Source organism: Siniperca chuatsi, linkage group LG15 (assembly GCF_020085105.1).
Source record: "Siniperca chuatsi isolate FFG_IHB_CAS linkage group LG15, ASM2008510v1, whole genome shotgun sequence".
NCBI classification, from domain to species: domain Eukaryota; kingdom Metazoa; phylum Chordata; class Actinopteri; order Centrarchiformes; family Sinipercidae; genus Siniperca; species Siniperca chuatsi.
This window is the reverse complement of record NC_058056.1, coordinates 8,074,833-8,097,301: the sequence shown is the minus strand read 5'-3', so window position 1 is coordinate 8,097,301 and position 22,469 is coordinate 8,074,833. Positions and strand designations below refer to the sequence as shown.

Sequence of the window (22,469 nt, the reverse complement as noted above, 5' to 3'; positions counted from 1 at the left end):
GGGAACTGTAGTTTTCTGTATGGCTAATATTCACATCACTGAAGGTCTAACAACCAGCCGTAAACTACGTTACCCAGGGTTCACCACTGTAGCTTGATGCTGAGAGTTCGAGCAGAATTGTCGAAAGGCATTTAAAACTGTAACGCCAGTAAAATTGGAAACCCCGTTTCTGTCTAAGGATATTGCAGTTTTATAACATTCGTATATGATATAGATACTGGATAACCAAAGTTTGGTTATTGTTAAACTATTTTGCTACGTTGAATTTCTCTGGTATCCATTATTTTGTTTTCCCTCCTCCCTCCTCCCTCCTCCGCCATGATGTTTTCTAAGTGAACAGCGGAGCTAACCAACCAGCTAGTTTAGCCTTCACGCTGCGGACTGTTGTGGAAGGGGGTGCGATGGATGGATGCTTTGCCCCGCTACGTTTTACATATTTGTTGTAGTTTAAACAGAATGCGCCTTCCACAAAATTTACCCCTTATACTCCGCGCTGTTGTGGAGGGCTGCTAATTCACAGCGCAGCGTTATTAAATGATCCAGGAGCCACGGTTTTTCATTATAGTTTAAAGATTAACGCTCTCTGAGGCTGTTGAAGTGGCTACACAGCTAGCTCCTCCTTGCTGTCTAACATCGTATTCTTGTGTCTCCTGCCCCAGGAATGTTTTCCAAAAAGCCTCATGGGGACGTTAAAAAATCAACACAGAAAGTGTTGGACCCAAAGAAGGACGTGTTGACGAGGTTGAAACATCTCAGAATAGTCATCGGTAAGTTAAAAATTATTAAGCAGCTAACACGTTAGCTTCTATGTGTCAAGTCTGTGTATACAGCGAATGCCACACCAAACTCATCTCGAAAATCATGCAATTCTAATTTGTCTTGCATGTAAACAGAGGCATAGCCTTTTTATAACAAACTTAAAAACCATTTGAGATTTTTTAGTATCCACTCAGCCATTCGGCATCTCACATGAAGTCCATTGCAAAGCATTTGATTACTCATAGTTTTACCAAATTCGATCATCTTTAAAGTTAATGCTTTTTTAATTTTTTTCCCCCTCAGAATGATTATGATGGGCAGTAATGAGCCTTGTGTATATACAGGCTAAAAGGGAAATATGCATAAAAGTAAATGAGGCTAGCTGTATGCTCTGTCAACAGAATCTATCGAGTTAGAAAAGGGTCTAAAGACGTGCTTTATACTGTGTGTAAATGGCAATTACATTACATTGTCAGATTTTTGAATTGAGTTTGACTTAGGGTCTCTGCATAGAGGAGAATCGTGTGTTATGTTTTTACTACCGTGTACTAAGCTGATTGCGTAGAATTTAGGCACAGTGATGCCACTCGCTGTTATTTAGGCTGTTTTGATTTCTCCAGGGGTGTGTCTAAGTGCTGGACAAAGACCTGGTGTGTGAGAAATTCTGAAAGTTTTTTTGAACACGTGTTAAGCTGTGTTACAACACAACACTAATTGCAGTGTTTGGAATGTGTGGGAGAATAGGGAGGATGACAGGGTAATGGGTATGAATAAGTGATGAATATGTGAGTGCCTGTGTGTATCTTTCACTGACACACACTTTCTCTCACACCCACAAAAACACACACTGACCGGAGAGGGAAACAGCCTCTACTATTTCCTCTCTATGTCTCTATACAGTATCTTAACTTCCTGTTTCTATTGTAAGAGCTACTGGGCTCTATGTTTGTTTGTGTGTGTGTGTGTGCGCATGGGACAGAGAGAGAAGGGGTGTGCCCCTCTCTGTGCTCTATGGGGAACACAAGACCTTGATAACAATCCCAGAGACACGCACACACAAACACACTTGCAGTCACATTGTCTGGGAAGGAATGCTCGGACAGCTGAACAATTGCTAACAACACATTTTTAACGATCATGGTGCCAGACCACCACTTTAAGAAAATGCATATGGGCACTATTAGTTGTAGCACTGATAAGAACTGATAACTGGAGCAATGCCACTTGGAGAGCAAGCAGGCTAAATAATATACCTCACAGCAAGAATTACTTGTCCATGTTGCATGTTTTTTATGTAGCTGTCATTCTCGTTAAAAAAAGATTTTAATTGTTCAGTTTTTTCTTTACCCGTTTAAACAAGACCTCCCACTGAAAACATGTTTACCTTTGCCATTGTAGGAAACAGAGAGAGAGCACTACGAGTGTTTGATATATTGTTTTAAAATTTTGTAATAGAATAGTTCATACTTGATCTGAAAGAATGATTCAACAAGAAGCTATTTCATCGCTTTGCAATCCCTTTGATGCAATGAGGTTATTAAGTAACTGCTCCCCAGCCCTGTTTGGCCCTGTTGTTGATGCCAGACCAAAAAACAAATAGCTGGTGCCACTGTTGTGTTTAGGATAATGACTAAACTTTGACTACATTTATATGGAGGTTAAAAATCTAGCCATTGTCTAAATAAGATAGTATTATGTTTACAAGCTATTTAGCTTAGTCCATTTAATGACAGAATATGCCACCTCCATATCACATTACAAGGTCAGAATTTCCTTCCATTAGTAAAGGTCAAATTCAGTCTTTCTGTTCCTACCATGACGATCCCTTGAGGAACTTGTTCTTACTTAAACTTTTGCAAATGCACTTATACAAGTAAGGTAATCGGAAAATGCTGTTTTAATGGCATTGTCTGATTCAGAGGATAGTTGTAGTCTGGGTAAAAACAGAAACAAGACCATTGTGGAAACCTCAGAGTAAAGCGGGTCAGTTTATAGATTACTGGTTCACACTTGTTGACTGTGAAGTAGAACAATAGGTAAATGTAACTCTGGTCATGTGAGGCCTGAGTTATGGGGAAATAGGTAGTGCTGCTACCCAATATTGCAATGTCAGTGCATGTGAAGAGTGACTAAATCATTTGCTATATTGCATTTAATTAAAATTTAATAATAGTCAGAAATGTTGTGTTAAAAATGTCAGTCCCCAGAGGAAAAGATAGAAAACCACTCAGCTAGGCTACTAAGACCTTACAAGGGCAACCACTATGGCATAGAACACAGACGGCCTCTCTGTGTGTGTGTGTGTGTGTGTGTGTGTGTGTGTGTGTGTGTGTGTGTGTGTGTGTGCGCTTTCAACTTCATATAAACAAACCCAGAGACTATCACCAGAAGATCTTCTGAGTGTGTGTGTGTGTGTGTGTGTGTGTGTGTGTGTGTGTGTGTGTGTGTGTGTACCTGTGCACATGCTTGTGTGTCAGTGGATAATGTCCTACATGCTTGTGTATTTTCTTTCAGTTTTGACCCTGAACTATAGTAGTGGTTGTATTCTCAGTATGAGCATGTGCTTTATCGCTGTGTCTGAGTAAGTGTGTCTCCTTCCTAATGACAGCCAGTGGTGTTGAGGCAGAGATTCAGTCCAGAACACGTAAAGGTAAACTTCCCATCCTTTGGAGCAGAATATCTGAAACTGTAGCTGGGATCCAGACTGGGCTGTTAGTTTTTTCTACTGCGTTTTTAGAGAACCAATATGCTGCAGTGAGGTTACATTACTCAAATATACTTCCTGTGATGAAAAGCCAGAATTGTATTGTATGACAACAGGTTTTCAACAGGTTCTCATTGTTATGGATGTGTTTAGACTTATACAAAAAATTGTTTTTGATGAAACATCCAAAAATCATGGTCCCTTAAGTCATTTTCCGATTCGGGGGGGGGGCTATTGCAGCCGGTAATAATTATGTGTAGATTAAAACGAATGTGGGCCAGGAGTGGAAGGTGTGTGTGTGGGGGGGCAATGGCCCCTTCCCTACGTCCGGTGTCACCCATCTTCATTTTGATCTCAACTACACAGCTGTAAAGTTTCGTGACTGCATCTTGCACAGTTGTGACGCTATCGCGTTGACAAAATCTGTTCACAGACAGACATGTAAACACCCGGCAAAGTACTCAAAACCGCTTCTGTGGTAGTTCCCGCTACAGTAGGCGTCTCCAGGACCACATTTTGCCATGATGACACACACACAGACTCACAAGGTGAAAACAATACAGCGTGGCTGGCATTTTTCTGTTTTTCTCTAAATGAATAGATTTATGAGAATGAATTTATTTCCCTTCTCGTTTTCCAGAAAACGCAGAGCCTTCAGAGCTGAAACAGTTCTTTGACCTGAACTACTCCCATATCTACTATGTCTTCTTTGAGAACTTTGTCACCATTGAGGTCAGCCTCAAGCAAAAGGGTAAGTTTTACTCACTGTCAAAGTCAAGAACCAAACACTTAAGATGAGCTCTGATTGATCAGCTTTCACAGTGTAGTGTGTCTGTGTATCATTGCTATTTATACATATCATTGTGCTTTCTTTTAAGCAAGTCTGTGTGTATGTTTCAGGTCACAAATCTCAGAGGGAGGAGCTGGACTCAATCCTCTTCATCTTTGAGGTAATAAAATATTATTGCAAATTGTAATTAAAATGGAAATCTAGAGAAAAGTGACAGAACTCTTACTAAGTGCTCGAAGCAACATGGCTACAGAACTCTGACATTATGTGAAACTAAATCACTGAAGTGTTTGTGATTCCTCTAACTTTCTGTAGGTGGTCTTGGTCAGTACCACAGCACCAGCTGGCATTGACCTCAGACTAAAAGACCACTGGCATTTAGCAACACTCAGAACTGGGTAGTGGTGCATAGAGTAGCCAGGATAAGATAGCAGAGTCAGTGTGTGTGTGTTACTGACCTCCAATTGGCCCTCCACACACTTTAAATTCCAAACAAGATTGGGCAAAGCACAAGTCCAGTGAGTACTAGGATTAAATAATGTGCTTAACACAGGTTTTTCCTGATAGGTATTAGTTAAAATTAGGACTGGACAATAAACTACTTTGATAGAATTATTGATTACTTAAATCCTACTTTCCTAAATGTATTCATATAGCATTTTCTCCATCATTAAATTGTCTTAATCATTAATTGTAATCAAGATAAATGGAACGGTTCATGTTGATATATAGTAGATTTTAGGTTATGTCGTCCATCCCTAGTTGAAAGGCCAAATATATAAAACTCACACATAACATAACAAGTCAAAAATGTTGTAACTAATAATCCTTTTTTTTTTTTTTTTCCTTTCCAGAAAATCCTCCAGCTCTTGCCAGAGAGAATCCATAACCGGTGGCAGTTCCACAGCATCGGTAACTCTCACAAAAACCCCCCTCAGCCCATTTCTTGAAACACATGTTCCACTTGATTTTATACTCATGTGCAGCAGATCAGATCGTCCCAGCAAACTATGTGTTGTTTAATCAGGTTTAACCGGTTTTGGACACTGCAGCCACTTACATGAGAGATTATTTCATGTAATGTTAGAGACCAGCCAGCACCAAAACTTTGCAAAGAGAAGAATGTACGGCATGGTGCACTGCAGCTGTAGTTGTCCTCTCATCCTGCATGTAGTTCACATTAGTACTGGGGATGTCAAACTGTTTAGCTTCACTGACCCCCCAAAGGATCAGTAGGGCAAATGTCTTTTTTTCGCCGGGCCTGTATGAGTTTATCAACATCAATCTGTATATTTCGTAAATGTGCTTCATTTTCCTTAAAATGTCTTTACTGCTGTTTAGCTCTTCTTTTTTCACAAATTCAAAAGTATGTAAAATCAGCTTTTAATGTTATCAGAGCTGGCTAACCTTAAGTTAACTGTGCACTGTAGTTTGAAATGACCAGGCTGACATGTCTTTCTCTCTCAGGGCTGATCCTCAAGAAGCTGTTGCACACTGGGAACTCTCTGAAGGTACTGCTTTTCTTTCGCTGGAAACTCTGTGTCAACCTGTCAGTCATAGCCCCTAGATCCTAATCCTCCCCGCCTCCTAAGGGGATGTTTACAGCCTCTTCTCTTCTTTTTTCTTGTAAATTATATGAAAAGTGTTCAATAAGCAGTAGGTGCATCACTTTGCATCTCAGCATCAATAAATTCTGATTGCATGAATTTTTCTGATATTAGTATCATTACTGTAAAAATAAAAGAAAAGAGATTGTGACTAAGATGATAGTCAGCCTCTGTTGGAATTTTTATACTACATTTTAAAAAGTGTGCACCATTTCCCATTTTGTGTATTGCTGCATGAAGGAATATTAAATAAAACACTAATCAGTTTTACTTAATAGTAATTCACAAATGAATTACAGTTTCATTACTCAAACTGCATCTTCACATTTCACCTGAGTAGGTAAAATGTGAAGTTGGCTGTAATCAGATGTTAGCTACTCTTGGCTTTAAAACAAATTGACTGCTGCCATCTTCATCTTAATGACAGGGTTAGTGAGAAATGTAGTCTTAAAGGGACAGTTCACCCCAAAATCAAAAATATATATTTTTCCTCTCATCTGTAGTGCTTTTTATCCATCTAGATTGTTTTGGTGTGAGTTGCCGAGTTTTGGAGATATCGGCCGTAGAGATGTCTGCATTTTTTGAATATAATTGGGACTATATGGCACTCGGCTTGTGGTGTTCAAAGCGCCAAAAACACATTTGAAAAACTCAACAGCAATGTCTCTTTCCAGAAATCATGACCCGGTTACCCAAGATAATCCAAAGATTTGTTGTGAGCAGTTTCATGTAGGAACTATTTTCTTTCTACCAGTAGTTCCTACATGAAACTGCTCACAACACTATCTGTGGATTATCTTGAGTAACCGGGTCATGATTTCTGGAAAGAGACATTGATGTTGAGTTTTTCAGATGTATTTTTTTGCCATATAGTCCCATTATATTCCAAAAATGCAGACATCTCTACAGCAGGTATCTCCAAAACTCTGCAACTCACACCAAAACAATCTAGATGGATAAATAACACTACAGGTAAGAGGAAAAATCTTTTTTTGTTTTTGGGGTGAACTGTCCCTTTTAAGTTGGGGGAAAAAAATTTAACTCGTAAAATGCACTAATTTAGGTTTCTCTTCAATGCTCATCTCTCCCTTTCTCATCTACACTGTAGATCCGTCGTGAAGGTGTGCGCTTGTTCTTGCTGTGGATGCAGGCATTACAGAGTAATGCGGAGCGTGAGCAGCTCTGCATGTTTGCCTGTTTGATTCCTGGCTTCCCAGCTCCACTCTGCCATGGGACCCCACGCACCCTGGACACTCTGATCAACCCACCGCTGAGTTTAACAGAGAGTAAGTAGAAGAAACACACACACACACAGTGGGGTTAGACTGATAAATGGGCTCAACATTCAACATTTTAAATAAATCAGCCACTCACTGCACCTGACAAGATATAATATCTTGGATATGATTTGGAACCCCATACATTTTTTCCTCAAGAGATTGTGGAGATTAGACAACATCTTTTGCAGTATTAATTGTAATATAAACATTACATCTCCCTGCCGCCCCCCCCCCTGCAGCTCAGGTTACTCCAGAAGAGATCACTCCATTGGTTCCTCCCCAGTCTGGTGACAAGAACCAGGAAGACCTCACTGCTTACTTTTTAGAAGCTTTACTCAAATACATGGTAAACCAGGTATTATCATCATTTCTTACTAACACAGCTAACACTACATAATTACACTTTTGCAAATGTTGTGATGCCTTACTAATGCCACTAATGCTAAACATATGGGAGAAACCAGGTATTAGGTCTGTCATTTGCTTACATTATCATATATAGAAACTTGATAGTAGATTAATTATTTATCTAACCTTACTAGTATCATTAACTTCTTCAAATACAAATGTCATCTCTTATTGACACATACAGACCTTGTTCTTGTATTTCCTCTTCTTGTGCTGCTATCACACACACACACACACACACACATACAGTCATACACACGCTGATAACATTCTCCCCTAAAACAATGGTGCTCTTCTTCACTTGGCCCTATTTTGTGTGCGTAATGCTCTCTTTATGACACAGGTTCGTTTGTCTTTGTGTGTGTGTGTGTGTGTGTGTGTGTGTGTGTGTTTTTTTCCACCAGGCCAAGTCTCTTGAGTGGCGTTGTAAAGAGAACCATGAACGTGGCTTCAACTTCCTCTTTGGTCACTTCAGGAAGTTTTACCTTCCTCACATCTTTCCCAACTTCGCCATGGAAACCAGCCTCTACAACCCTATACTGGGTCAGTTACATTAGATCTTTAATAGCTAATGGATACTGTAAATCCAGTAGCCCATTGGAACACACTGAACAGTAATGTTGTATTATTTTAACCGTAAACTACATAAATATAGATTTTCCTCTTTCCCTGCAGACGTGCCTCAGATGCGTCCTAAGCCCTACTACAGCGTGGTGCGCAGGGAGCAAGACGGCGGTGAAACACTGTACTGCACCAAGGAGAGCTTCCTTCAGGCCCGAGTCATCTTCATCCGCTGGCTGGTTTCCTTCTGGCTCGAGCCACGACCCAACACGCACACACATATCCCAGGAACAGAGGGAGAGAATGTCCCCAAGAATATACAGGTAACACATACATATTTTTGCAATAGACAGTGTGCCACGTATAGTTCAAGTCACTGGAACGTTCCTTGTACTTAATTATGTTGACATCACGGAGGTGGTAATATGTAGGTATATTAACTAATATGTAACTAATAATAATTTTCATTATCGATTAATCTGCAGAGTGTTTTCTCAGTTAATCTATTAGTTGTTTTTTCTATAAAATGTCAGAAAATAGTGAAACACGTCCATCACAGAGTCCAAGATTTAATTGTAGACGACAAAGGAAAACAGGAAATAATCACATTGCAGAAGCCAGAACCAGAGAATTTTGAATCAACCAGAAGATGAACCAGAGAAGATGAATCAATTATCCAAATATGTACCGATCAATTTTCTGTCAATCGACTAATCGATTAGTCAGCCTATTGTTGGAGCTGTAGTAATATGTGAGCTCCTGTTTTTTAACAAGGCATCACTTCTTGTTGTTCAGTGGGTTTATCCTGACAAAAGCCTACTAGACTTCAGGTGTTTAAAACAGCAGATGTAAAAGATTGATGTGATATTAGTCAAAAAGAATATTATTAATAATATGAAAATGTTCCATAACACCAGATTTGCGCATAATTGAAATAGATGGCAAAATGTTACTCAGGAAATCTCCAAAAAAATTGTATATGTGACATTTTCTGATTTGTATTTATTTTCTTACCTCATTGTATAACCCAAATTTTCACCTGCAGCGAGCAGCAGCCGGACTGGCAGCTCGCTCTGCAGGCAGCTCAGACGACGGCAGCGGAGGTGGGATTCGGTCCGACAGCCACCTGGAAGGTAGCGGGTGCTCATCTGGATCAGGCGGAGGCAGCATGGGGATATCTGGGGGTCCCGGTGCCGGGGGTGAACCTGAACAAAGCCACTCCAACACATCCACGTTGACAGAGAGGGAGCCCAGCTCCTCCTCACTCTGCTCCATGGATGAAGAGCAGCTGACCGACATGGAGGTGGTGAGGAGAGTACTGACCAGCTCCAGAACCAACGTCAACTTCATCACTGAGATCTTTAGACAGGTGAAGGAGAAATAACTTTATTTTTCAGGGAGTAGGGACGCTATGCAACTGACCGTTCCAATGTGTCAAACCTTTGACTAGCACATTAATATAAGGTTACATCTGCATTTGGAGTGGATCGAGTTGGTATTTTTCTAATGTTAGATTTTATGTGCGGTGTCATTAGTCCAACTGTTTTTCTGTTCTTCATACAATATGTCCATGTACAAGTCACTTGGTCTTTTACGACTATCTTTATTTGGAGAATGTTTTAAAGTATATGAAATATTACCTGTTAATATTTATGTCTGTCTCTACCAATATAGGCGTTTCTCCTTCCCATGTGCGAAGCTGCAGCGATGCGCAAAGTGGTCCGCGTTTACCAGGAGTGGATCTCCGTGGAGGACAGGCCAGTGTTTATGAAGGAGCCCGAGGAGGGCCCCTATCCCATAGCCACAGCCAGCAGCCTGGATTCAGGCTCTCAGCCCGGAGACAAGGAGGATGAGGTAAGGAATTACCTGAAATCTGTATTATAATCCTTAAATGCTTAAAATAAAAGGTAGGCAATGTCAATAGATCTTTATATAGTGAGTTAATTCTGTGTTTTTCTTCTCTTCCTCAGGGAATGAACAAGGTGGTTGACATTGAATTGCTGGAGTACAGCGTTCATGCTGGAGTTCAGACTACACTACAGGTATAGTCCTCACAACACACTCACATACACCAAGTATCTGTCCATTTCATACACACAGACAAAAGTCTCATTGTTGCAGTGTCGTGTTACTGTTCTTACTTTACCTCGTTGAATCATCCTTAAGAAATAGTTTGTAGACACATTTTACTTCCCAACTGCTTGTCTCCTTTTCAGGTATTTATCACCCACTCCTCCAACGTTTTCCTATTGGAGCCAGCCAACGACATCAAGATCCTTTTAGAGGAGCATGTCGACATGTGCAAGCGAGTCCTGAACATCTACCGCAGCCTTGTCATGCATGAGACCATGGACCAGAAAACATGGTAAAGATACACAATAAATCACACTTGTTACTGTGGACTGGGAGACACTATAAAACGCCATCTGAATACATTTCAGTAGAATCATGTCATTAACGGTTGTGTCACATCTGCTTGCTTTTTAATGTATTTGTTTGTAGGGAGCAGGTCTTACTGGTTCTGCTGAGGGTGACAGAGTCTGTGATGAAAAGACCTCCATCCATCATGCCCCAGGGCAAGAAGAATAACACGCTTTCAGGCAGACTGGCTGGACCTATCTTTCAGGTACATTACTATCACTATATCAAACTGGCCAGATATTTTTTTATGTGTACCAAGCTTACAGTTTTGTACAGTATTATCCAGAGTATTATATGTGTGGTAAGAGGAGACAGAGTTGTCTCTGTGGTACATAAAAAAAAAAAATTAATGAATCAATAGGAACACTGTTGCAGTCATGATAAAATTGCTATTGTTTACAGCAACACAGCATCAGGGAGATTGACTGGCTCGTGGTGCTCTAAATACTTAACATATACAAAGACAGATGTACTTTGTCTGTTATCCATGTTATTTATGTAAAAGCACATGATGCATTCATGGCGATGTTGTAATCATCTAATGGAGTAGTTTATTTGAATATGATCTTGGTCTTGGGCCCTCATGTATCCAGCTGCCTTCATCTCTTCTATTCAGAATACAGTAATGTTAGTAAACACAATTAAAAGTAGTCCTGCTTGCACAATGGCGTCATTTTATTATTTATTTAAGTTATTTTCTGAACACTTTTTTTTATGAAGTTTAATCGTACCCAGGTATGACCCAGCTGACTAGTATTTAGTTTCGATGAGTGCTTGCTAATATAACGTTCTATCATTTAATTCCCCTCTCGCTGTACAGACACTGATAGTAGCCTGGATTAAGGGGAACTTAAACGTCTACATCAGCAGAGAACTGTGGGACGACCTCCTCTCCGTCCTCTCCTCTCTTACCTGCTGGGATGAACTGGTCACTGAGTGGTCACTCACCATGGAGACCCTCACCAAGGTACTGGAAGTAATTTTAATCATGCTATCCTCCAAGCATTATCCTATCCACACTGTGTATGGGTATGAAAGTGTTAAATTCATTAAAAGTTTTAACATGAATTATTTTCATTTGATTTCAGCACGTAGTGGTTGACTGCCTTGACTGTTATTAATGAATTTTCTTTCAAACAAATCACCTGAGTTTTTCAGTTCAGTTACTGACTACGACATCCGCAGGTCAAGAATGGTCATTAGAGAAGCAGAGGAGAGCTATAATGAAGGAAGCAATAGTTTCATTCCTGTTTCCATGCCATGCGTTTGTGGTCACTTTCATTGTATTTGTCACATGCTCTGCCCTTAATGTGACTGAATTACATCGAGACCTATCATACGCATATTTCCGTTCTCCTGCATAATAAAAATCAGTCTCTTGCCTTAAGCACTAGTTTAAGTCAGAACATTTATGTTGCTGCCATCTTAACCAGTATGGTAACAAAAACACAAGTGTTTAAGCCTGTCTTTGTGTCTTAGGTGTTGGCCAGGAACCTGTACAGTGTTGATCTGAATGAGCTGCCTCTGGACAAACTCAGTGAACAAAAACAGAAGAAACATAAAGGAAAAGGTTGGTCAGTCTCAAGAGACCCTTATAGCCCTTATATAAAAACACGCAGAACTTCCTACCAGCGGATCTGAAATACAGACAGCTGTTTTTGATCAGCCAACTGCAACTATTGAAGATAATTATAATCTATCTACACAACATAATCCTTCGTTTCATATCTAATGTGCTAAAAGTTAAAGATGCAATGAAGACACTCCAGCCTTTCTGCAGTTCCTACAATTTCTTACTTTGGCTGTCAGCAGTTGACCACAAGGAAAGTTATCACAATATAAATGTAAGTTTGAGAATGTAAAAACACACACAATATGAAAATATTGAAAAATAGTCAAAATGAAGGAACCTAAGAAGAACATCTGTACACTAGACCGTTTCTTTACACATAATATCAGTGCATAGTTACAGATAGAGGTATGTCCTGAAATAAATACCATTAAATGTGCATTGAGAGATTATGTCCCACTCCATCCATCTACACCAGGTATTGGTTCGGAGGGCCAGCGACAGATTGTGGATCGTTCCTTCTCTAAAGGCTGGAGCAGAGACCAACCAGGCCAGGCGGCAGCCATGAGGCAGCGAAGCGCCACCACCGCTGGCTCACCAGGCATCGAAAAGGCAAGGAGTATTGTCCGCCAGAAGACTGTAGGTCAGTATCCCTCTGCTTACGACTGTCCTCCTGTGTGTGTCAAGTTTAAAGGCCAGAAAACTTTGCTGTTAGTCATGTTCATAGCACTAACTCCCAGCCATTGTTTGTGTATTAATTTTAAACTGGCTGGCATGTGAGTGTTCAAGAGAAATGCTATTTGGAAAAAAACTAGTGCCTTTCCTCAGCGCACTTCAGATCGCTTCTCTTTCTTCAGTCAGTTTTCTTTGACTTGACGTCTCCTCTTTTCCCCTCCTGCCTGTCTGTCTGACAGGAAGTTGTGGTGTATGCTTACTGTCATTCCTCCTCCTCATTAGAGTCTTGTTTTTGCGAAGCCTTCAACTGTGGCCATTGGTGTGAAAGAAATGGTCATAACACCACAGTGTACTGAAATAGCAATACTAGCTTAGAGCAAGATGATGACAACTCTGATGAAAACAAGTCAAGATGAAGTTGGGATGTTGAAAATCCAACATAATGGGGGTATTTAGTAGAGCCAATAAGTCATCAAAAAAGGTAACTGTAATGCCTAAATTGAAATAGTAATATTATACACTAGCCATATTGGGGAAAGTAATATTGTAATTTGTTACAAGCTCTCACTCTATATAGCATACACATGCATTTTTATTGCGGATACCATATATATATATATATATATATATATATATGCCAGAGATATATACTTGCTTTTAACTATGTGTTCGCGTGCGCATGATAGCTGTCTCGCTTATCCTGTGTCCGTTTGGAGCTTTGGCTGTGCACATCCTCAGAAATGTACGCTACGCGTCCGCAAGATACAATATGCACGTGAACGGATGGGACATTATAGGGGCAGTATGGGGATGTAACAGGGTCAGGGGTCAGTAGGTACGTCGTCAGCAGCGACAACGATGGCGGTCAATGGCGTTTTGAAGACAAGCTAATAGACAGAATTAACAAAATAGTAACCTCCTCGAGTGTTGCCATGCTTATTGTTTACATCATGCAAATCCAGAAGTTCTGTATTGTCTGAGTTCTCTGGTGTGCCCTCTAGTGGAATCCTTCAGTAACACGCAACGTATATAGGCAAGTATGTGAACAATTCCGTTAATGATGCAGCCGGTTGTCTACGTGAACGCGTGGTTAAAAAGCAAGTATATCTCCAGCTTAAAAAGCAACCAAATAAAAGAACACTGCTAGCAGAGGGTCTGTAGGACCTAGAAAGTCTAAAAATGTCCGCATAATATATTTAATATCCCTAAATAAAAAAGACTATTGCAGAGATTTTAATTTAGCCTCACTTCTACAAGTTTTAAAATTTGTGTGCTTTTCCTGTGAGAAATAAGTCCACACATGCTGAAATGCAGAAATGTAGTGCTCCTGTGTATCGTGGTCTTCAGTGGAGATCTGAGCTTTACAGAGGGCCAAGCTGCCACTAGCCTCTCACTGTCTCACTGTCTTTCCTCCAGAGCTAACCCTGTCTCACTCCTCCTTCGCCTTCCCTGTCTCTTTCCCTCTACGTCCACCCTTGAACCTTCCTCTTTTCTACACCCCCCGGTTGCCTGTCTGTCTTTCTATGCTTTGTCTCTACCCCATAATTAATTTCTATCTTTAATTTATTTTCACCAATTTCTTTCTCTTTCCTTCCAACACTACTTCAATTTCTTTTACTGTCTTTGCTCCATTTTTACTTTTTCACTCTCTATATACTATCTCTATTTTTTCTGGTCATACTTTTAACATGTCATTGCTTTCATTCCTTTCACTTTTCCATCCTCATCCATACATCCGCCTTTCTTCCACTCACCTCTTCACCTTACTTGCCACTTCAACAATACCCTCTTTTCCCCCTCTTGCTGCCTTCTATGCTGTCCTTTTCTGTCTCACACTCTTCCACCCTTATTCTGTCTCTCTTCTATCTGTTCTTCCCACCTCTTCAGCCCTGCGTAGCTGTTCTACGGGGGACTCTCTGCTGTCCTCAGCCTTTATCCGCAGTGCTAAGAGTGCTCCTGCTCTGGCTCCGCCTCTTCCTGTCCTCCTCCATCACCACCACCCTTTACTACCCCCCCTTGCCGACCAGCTGGCAGGTACACACTCTTTGCACTACCTGCCTGCCTGCCTGTCTGCCTGGAAACTTTACTTGTCTGTACGTCTGTCAGAAACTGAAACTTTATCACTGTCGTCTCATCTCTTTTTATCAATTTTTCTGGCTGCCTATTTGTCATTACTGAAGAAACAGTTTGCATGTGGTCCATCAGGAATCATACAACCCTTCTGTTTTTGACCTGTAACAGGGATTTTGGGAAATGCTTGAACATCAAAGACACATTATTCTCCTGAAGCATTGCAATCATTTGATCAGCATTGCTAGAAATGTTGCATGTGACAAATGGATGATAAAAAGCATATTGTAGCACCCACTCAAAGGTCATTTTTGTAATTTTGAAAATACAGAAAATGTTAATTTTCTTGTCACATTGTCTCAGTACTGTCTATAACTTATGTCCTCCACAGCCTCCCAAAATTATTATGGTTATTGTTGTGGTTTTAACCTTGTGAGAGAATCAAATATTTTCCCATCCAATACCAAAGAATGACGTCTGTCATTTTGACTTTTGACTTGTTCTACAAATATTTCTCTAACTATCTGATGTAAATTGGAATTGTTTTACAGGTAGATGGAGACAGCTTATGTGTCTCTGTTTCTGTTGTTTACATGTCTGCATGAAACTTGACCTACCTGTTTTCCTGTCTGGTAGCTTGTTTCTCAGCCTGTTAACTTGCATCTTTTACTTTTGCCTGCCCACACACATGCATGTCTCTCTGTCATTTCTTTAACTCCTTCTGCCTGCACTATTTTCTGCCTATTACAAGCATTTATTTCCCCCTTGTTTCTATGTCTTTCTCGTAGACCTCCCTATCACTGATGTCGTGTGATATTTTATTTGATGCCATTTATTCTTCCCTTGGCATTAAATTCGACTCCTCCCCTTCTTTTCTGTAGCCAAGGGTGATGATTTTACTTCATCATATCCTCTGCTAGAGTGATTTTACTTAGATATTGTTTTACTATACTACTACTATTTGTTTTAGTTATTGTTTTTTACTTGTGTGTTTACTTTTGGTGTGTGTGTTCTTGTGGTAGTCTTCTATACAGTGCATCCAGAAACTATTCACAGCACTTCACTTTTTCCCACATTTTGTTATGTTACAGCCTTATTCCAAAATTGATTAAATTCATTATTTTCCTCAAAATTCTACAAACAATATCCCATAATGACAATGTGAAAGAAGTTAGTTTGAAATCTTTGCAAATTTATTAAAAACAAAAAACGAAAAAAAATAACACATATACATAAGTATTCACAGCCTTTGCCATGACACTCAAAATTGAGCTCAGGTGCATCCTGTTTCCACTGATCATACTTAAGATGTTTCCAAATCTTGAAATCGACCTGTGGTAAATTCAGTTGACTGGACATGATTTGGGAAAGCACACACCTGTTTGGAAGAAGTTTGGAACCACCAGGACTCTTCCTAGAGCTGGCCGCCCGGCCAAACTGAGCGATCGGGGGAGAAGGGCCTTAGTCAGGGAGGTGACCAAGAACCCGATGGTCACTCTGACAGAGCTCCAGCGTTTCTCTGTGGAGAGAGGAGAACCTCCCAGAAGAACAACCATCTCTGCAGCACTCCACCAATTAGGCCTGTATGCTGGAGGCGAAGGTTCATCTTCCAACAGGACAACGACCCTAAGCACACAGCCAAGATAACAAAGTGGCGGCCCAGCCAGATCCCGGACTTGAACCCGATTGAACATCTCTGGAGAGATCTGAAAATGGCTGTGCACTGACACTCCCCATCCAACCTGATGGAGCTTGAGAGGTCCTGCAAAGAAGAATGGGATAAACTGCCCAAAAATAGGTGTGCCAAGCTTGTAGCATCATACTCAAAGACTTGAGGCTGTAATTGGTGCCAAAGGTGCCTCAGCAAAGTATTGAGCAAAGGCTGTGAATACTTATGTACATAATACATTTGCAAAGATTTCAAACAAACTTCTTTCACGTTGTCATTATGGGGTATTGTTTGTAGAATTTTGAGGAAAATAATGAATTTAATCCATTTCGGAATAAGGCTGTAACATAACAAAATGTGGAAAAAGTCAAGCGCTGTGAATACTTTCCAGATGCACTGTAGATGATTACAGCTCTATAAAAGTTGCTGGTTATTTACAATTTGACATCCGATCAAAGTGAAAACTGCCAAATGGACATAACAAATATCACTACAGATGAGGAAACTACTAACTACAATAGATTTGGTTTTCTTACAATTCAAAAACATGTGATCCATCAACAAGGAGTGAGTGCCTGCTCTTAGTGGCATGACTTTGCCTGCTTAGCACAATCTGTCCTTTCAAAGGATTGTCGTTACTCATTATGTAACCACAAGTCAGTTGCTATTAGAATTACCTCACTCCTGAATGATCTTTAGCTGTGAATATTGTTAAAGCAGACATTTAAAGATGAGGTGGTTTTTAGTTTTGTGTTTGGCCATAAATGTGTCTTGTTGGTAGACAGTGTTTGCTGGTTGAGATCGATCGATTTTAACAAACTGTCTCAACCACTATGAATGCTGCGTTGATTCGTTAGCTGTATCTACAATGTGGCACGTACACAGACAGATACTGATTTTGACTTTAAACAAAAAAGGAAGGTGCTCAGTCATGTCCTAAACAATTACCAGTTAATGAGTTTTTACTTTTTATACTGGCTTAACAACAGACAAACTAGATTTCGTTTTAAAAAGATCCACATCCCAGCTTGATAATTAACCATGGGATGTCTGATGTGAATCCAGTTTACATTTTATCTCACTAGGCTAAGCCAGCTAATGACCATGATGTGGTGACTTGATTAAGGACCATACATTAGATTGCTTCAGCACTCACTCCTTTACCCACAAATAATAAAATAAATAATATAATATCAGTGTGTTTTGTTTTTTAGAATTTTTGAGAATTGTTTTTTTAAATGGGTGAAATCTATCATGCAAATATTTTGTAGTCTTCTTGTAGCTATCTTGTAGTCTTGACTAACCAACCAAATATTGATATTTATAAGACTACCCAATAATATTTTTGGGTCTGTGCGTTTGCAGAGTTATATTTAGGTATCTTTTTGGCTCTTTGTTCGTGTGTGTAAAGCTTTATATGTACGTTTACATATATCCATTCACATTTAGCCCTCCACTAACCTCACTCTCATTTTCCCTCAATTATCAGACCTCGAGGACCCGCCAATCACGCTGACGTCCCTCACCTCTCGGATGCGCCACTCCTCCCAGAGCGACGAGGCCCCTCCCACCTCCTGTTCTGAGGTCTTCCAGGGAGGGGCTTGTGACCTGGATGCCCCGGGCCCTTCCTCCCTCGCAAGGAGCAGCAGTGCCTCTGACATCATGGAGCCTTTCATTGCTGAGCGGGTCAAAGGTGAAGATCCCCAGAGGGATCACACTTCAATCCTGAATCCCCCCAACCACCACTCCACAACTTCTTCCTTACTTGCAGCCAACAGCCACGCAGCTCAACCACTCCCACACCCCTTCACCTCCCCCTCTCCCACCCCTTTTACCTTCTCCAACAGTGTTGTTTCCTTTTCTACAGAGGGACAAGATGATGGTAGTGTTTATGACCAGTTCTGGCACCAGATTGGCTCTCAAGGCCAAGGTTCTAGTTCTGATTGGGTAAGCGACTGGGATTCTGCCTTCACCTGTTCGTCTGAAAAGGAAATAGATGTAGAGGAGGGTGACATGGGGGCTGGGGTAGAGGAGGAGGATTTATTCTCCTCTATTAGAGAGTATCTCACTCACAAAGGAGGTGAGAGGAAGGAGGAGGCTGGAGAAAGAGATAGTCCTGGTCATGTACTAGAAAACAGTGTTGTAACTTTACCTGAGCAAACAAGGGTAGCTAGAACACAAATAGAATACACAGGACAGGTAGGAGAGGCAAGACAGGTGGTGAAAGAGGACAGACAGACTTGTAAAGAGGACAGACAGGTAAGTAAATCTGTGAGACATAGCAGTGTGGATTCAACAGAGGAGAATGAGGCAGAGCAGCGTAGCATCTATGAGTGCCTGGAGTTGCAGTGTCAGTGGCCGTCACCCAATGCTAGGGGGAGTGCTAGCTTAGAAAGACACACTGGAGAGAAAAGGGGAGGAGGAAATACAGGAAGGGCAGCAGAATGGGAAGGGAAATGTGACATGTCAAGGGAAATAGGAGAAGAGAAACAGGATGATAAAGAAGCAGCAGCAAAAGAGAGGTCCAGTTTAATTAGAGAAGACACTAACACAGTGGAATCTAGCACTGAATCAAATCAAACTCCCCAAACTTCAGACCCAACTAAGGCCAAGATGTCGCGTAGTAGCGCCAAGAGGCACCATTCTGGAGGGGTTCATGTCAGCTTCCGGCCCTCAACTGAATCAGTCCAGTTCCACAACCCCCTTGAGAGTAAAGAGGCCCATTGGAAAGCCAGGCTGCGCCGCCTCAGTCACTTCCACACACACAGCCACTCAGCTGGGGAGAGGCCTGGGGCCGGAGCTGGGTCAGGGTCAGGGGCGAAGCTAGGAGCAGGGGGTGCAGGTAAGTTTGGCTCTGTGGCTGGGATTAGCCATAGAGCAGGGGCACATGAGAAATTAGCCTCTGGGACTGTTACGGATAACAGCGGGGCAGGGAACACAGCAATTGCCGGAGACCTGGAAAACAGGGCTGGGACTGGAGGGGACAAGGACAAGCAACATCCTGGATCCTGTGTGGGATCCAGCCTGGGCTCTGAGGCTCACTCAGAGGTTTCATCAAGCAGTTCAGGTTTCTCTGGCGTGTCGTCAGGGGTGCGTGGCCGTTTGGGGCGTTCCGCCTTGCGATCTCGAGCCTCCCGCTCACGCTCCCAGGAGCCCGGCAGCACTGCCTCACGACACCACCAGGGGGCTCTCCTTGGTGGCGTCTATAAGACTGTGGTTCACGCTCTGTCCTCGAAGCCCCGGCCCCGAGGTCAGGGGTCATCCCAAGGCTCGTCGCCACAGCGGCAGGGCCGGGCGGCCATGGGTGATGCATCATTAAGAGACCTCTACTCCCATGTCCTGGGCTACTTTGGACGAAAGACGACCACGCCAGGTGAGGATTGCAACGAACGAAGCGTTCACAAAGGACACAACAGATACAACAACAACTTTGGAAAGACAAATACTCACCAACACATAAACACCAGCAACTCTCTTTTCCTTTTTGGCTGTTTTTAAGTGGTTTGTTATGATGGAATGATATTTTTTGGCTGACACTCATCATCTTGCTGCTGGACTGAAATTCAAACTCCCTGTTGATGTGTTTCCTCTCAAACGTAGCCCCTCCTCCAGCCTGCCTCCTGTCGAGGACCCCCCCCCCCCTCTCCCATACCTTCCCACCTGTTCCTCTACCTCGGAAGCCCCCTCCCTCCTCCTCCTGTCCCCTTTCTTCTAAGGGCTTTGGGATCTTAACCTCCTCTGCTCCTTCCCCTCTTCTCCACCTTCTCCCTCTCCTCGATGTTGCATGCGGCCTCCTCGTGCCTCCTTCACCTCCTCCCCGGACTCCGGCCACTCTTCAGCTGCATAGGAAGAAACTACAGTCCACAAAAAACACAACTGTCTGTAGAAAAGATAAAAGCACCGATAAAAAGAAAACCGACTTGGCTATACATAATACCTCACAGCAAGCCCCCAAATGTTTTGTGGCATTTTCCATCAGAGCTTTGTTACAGTTTAGATTTATGTGTAGATATGAAAGTTGAGTATATAAAGTTAAATCAATGATGTTTATTATTTTTAGAAGAGCAAACTCTAGTTGATACCTTTTATATGGAGTGTAAACACATTGCTGTAGTTCATTCTCAGACCACTAGAATGCAGTATAAGACCTTATGTTAGAGTGGCCATCATGATAATAATGGTATACACATAGAATTTGAATGGATAAGAAAAGGTACGCACTTTCAAATCAACAATTTTGAATGGTTATTTGCCTTGTACACTGCCACAAGATAATATCAAACATGATGATTGGTAAAGTGCACATTTGAATCAGCAGTACAAATTTACCCCTTTTCTGTTCATTGTAATTCTCGGGGCAGTAGACTGCAGAACTGGGTTGAAATGATTTTGTCTTTAGGATCAGATGTTTGATACGAGCACAGTGATTCATCACCTGTCTTGATGTGGAAATACTGTTGTGCAGCCACATTTCTTTCCTTTTCTTACTTTATTCAGGTGTGTTGGTTGCCAACTTGCGCCAAATGGTACCAACCAATCGTTTATGTTTGTTTTGGTTTGTCTACTTTCATGCCAGATGTGTGGAATTTGCCACATGCAATAGAGGCCAGAATTATTTTGACATGATAGTTAATATTTGAAATAACATTCTTGCATGGATCAACAATATTGACAGCAACTCCACTTTTACAATTACAGTGAATTTAGTCAACCCCAATTTTCTAGTACTCCATGCAGACTAAAACCAGTTATAATGTGCCGTGACTTTCTGGTTGTCTGTCTGCCTGTGTGTTGAACTACTTAAACTCTGTGACTGCTGATGGTTATGCATAATCCTTGTTCTATGAACACAGGTGGAGCCCTCTATATCAGGGCTTTATAAGCTTAGCCACACAACTTCACAGATCAGAGCACTAAAAATGTGTATGTCCATGCACAGCCAATTAGAATGAGAACTGACATGACAAGTGAATTGACTTATGTCCTTTTTTCAGTGGTGCAGCCACTTGAGCTGCGGTGTTTTGTGCCATGCTGCACTCCTTAATACTGTACTTGCATCCTCACAATAGCTGCTTATTTTCAATCTGTTATTACAATCAAGCGCGAGGGTATCCACCCTAAACTGAGCTGTGTCAATGTTACTGATTGGCTACAAAAAATTGCTGTTTTAAAAAGACGTCAGCTTTTACTCTCATTGAGTAGCTAGTTTGTAGCTACTCAATGAGAGTAAGTCTGTCAGTTCTCCGACCTGCTCTGCTGTGCAATGCTGTCAGAGTTGTAGCATAGTCCGTTGTGGTGTTTCTGATCCTGTTTTGGACTATCTCTTATAGGAATAGCAGTGACTGGTTCCTCAGCAGCTAGTTAATTAGCCGGAAAACTTACAGTATTGCATTGGAGAGCTTAGGGGAGTCATCGTTAAACACATAACTCCATAGGACAGCATTACTCACACAGAAATAGGCTCATCTTGATGGACTGAGCACATACCTGAACCGCAACATCAACCCTTTCATGCTGTAGTCCTAGTGTGAAATACATTGTATATGTAGGCATGTGAGTATTTATTTATTGAGCCTTTATTGATACAATAATGTCATTAACAGAAGATTAACAGATTAGGGTCTTATTTTACATATTGTACCATATACATGTCTCATTCCTGTTGTTACTGGTGATGTCATGGCAAATAACTATTACAGTTAAATAGTCTACCAGTAGACACAGCTATTGTCCTGGTATTTATCATCTAGGCTAGAAGAGATATGTGAGTAACATACTAATTGTAAGTGAGGATATACAGTAATGTTAAAGCTTAATGCAATTATAAAATAATTGATGAATTCATTAATTAATGATCAATTTTGGCTGTTAAGTTTTTAAGTTGCTTACTTCAGTTCCTTCCATATGATCGCCTCGGCAAGATGCTGATTCTTCTATTAAGCAGCTAAAACTTAA

General features: G+C 41.2%; 1 protein-coding gene across 1 annotated transcript in view; it reads left to right on the top strand.

The window, feature by feature from the left end:
* The first annotated feature begins 171 nt into the window (after nucleotides 1-171).
* Nucleotides 172-22,469, top strand: part of ralgapa1 (Ral GTPase activating protein catalytic subunit alpha 1) — a 74,498-nt gene continuing 52,200 nt past the window's right edge. Inside the window, 19 exon segments of the mRNA XM_044166560.1 lie at nucleotides 172-767; nucleotides 4,104-4,214; nucleotides 4,364-4,413; nucleotides 5,108-5,165; nucleotides 5,721-5,764; nucleotides 6,969-7,146; nucleotides 7,380-7,495; nucleotides 7,953-8,091; nucleotides 8,224-8,432; nucleotides 9,155-9,478; nucleotides 9,784-9,963; nucleotides 10,080-10,151; nucleotides 10,326-10,474; nucleotides 10,612-10,735; nucleotides 11,351-11,497; nucleotides 12,010-12,100; nucleotides 12,579-12,743; nucleotides 14,663-14,809; nucleotides 18,004-19,887. Of these exon segments, the coding sequence (XP_044022495.1) occupies nucleotides 662-767; nucleotides 4,104-4,214; nucleotides 4,364-4,413; nucleotides 5,108-5,165; nucleotides 5,721-5,764; nucleotides 6,969-7,146; nucleotides 7,380-7,495; nucleotides 7,953-8,091; nucleotides 8,224-8,432; nucleotides 9,155-9,478; nucleotides 9,784-9,963; nucleotides 10,080-10,151; nucleotides 10,326-10,474; nucleotides 10,612-10,735; nucleotides 11,351-11,497; nucleotides 12,010-12,100; nucleotides 12,579-12,743; nucleotides 14,663-14,809; nucleotides 18,004-19,887 (4,294 nt within the window). The 5' untranslated portion in view covers nucleotides 172-661.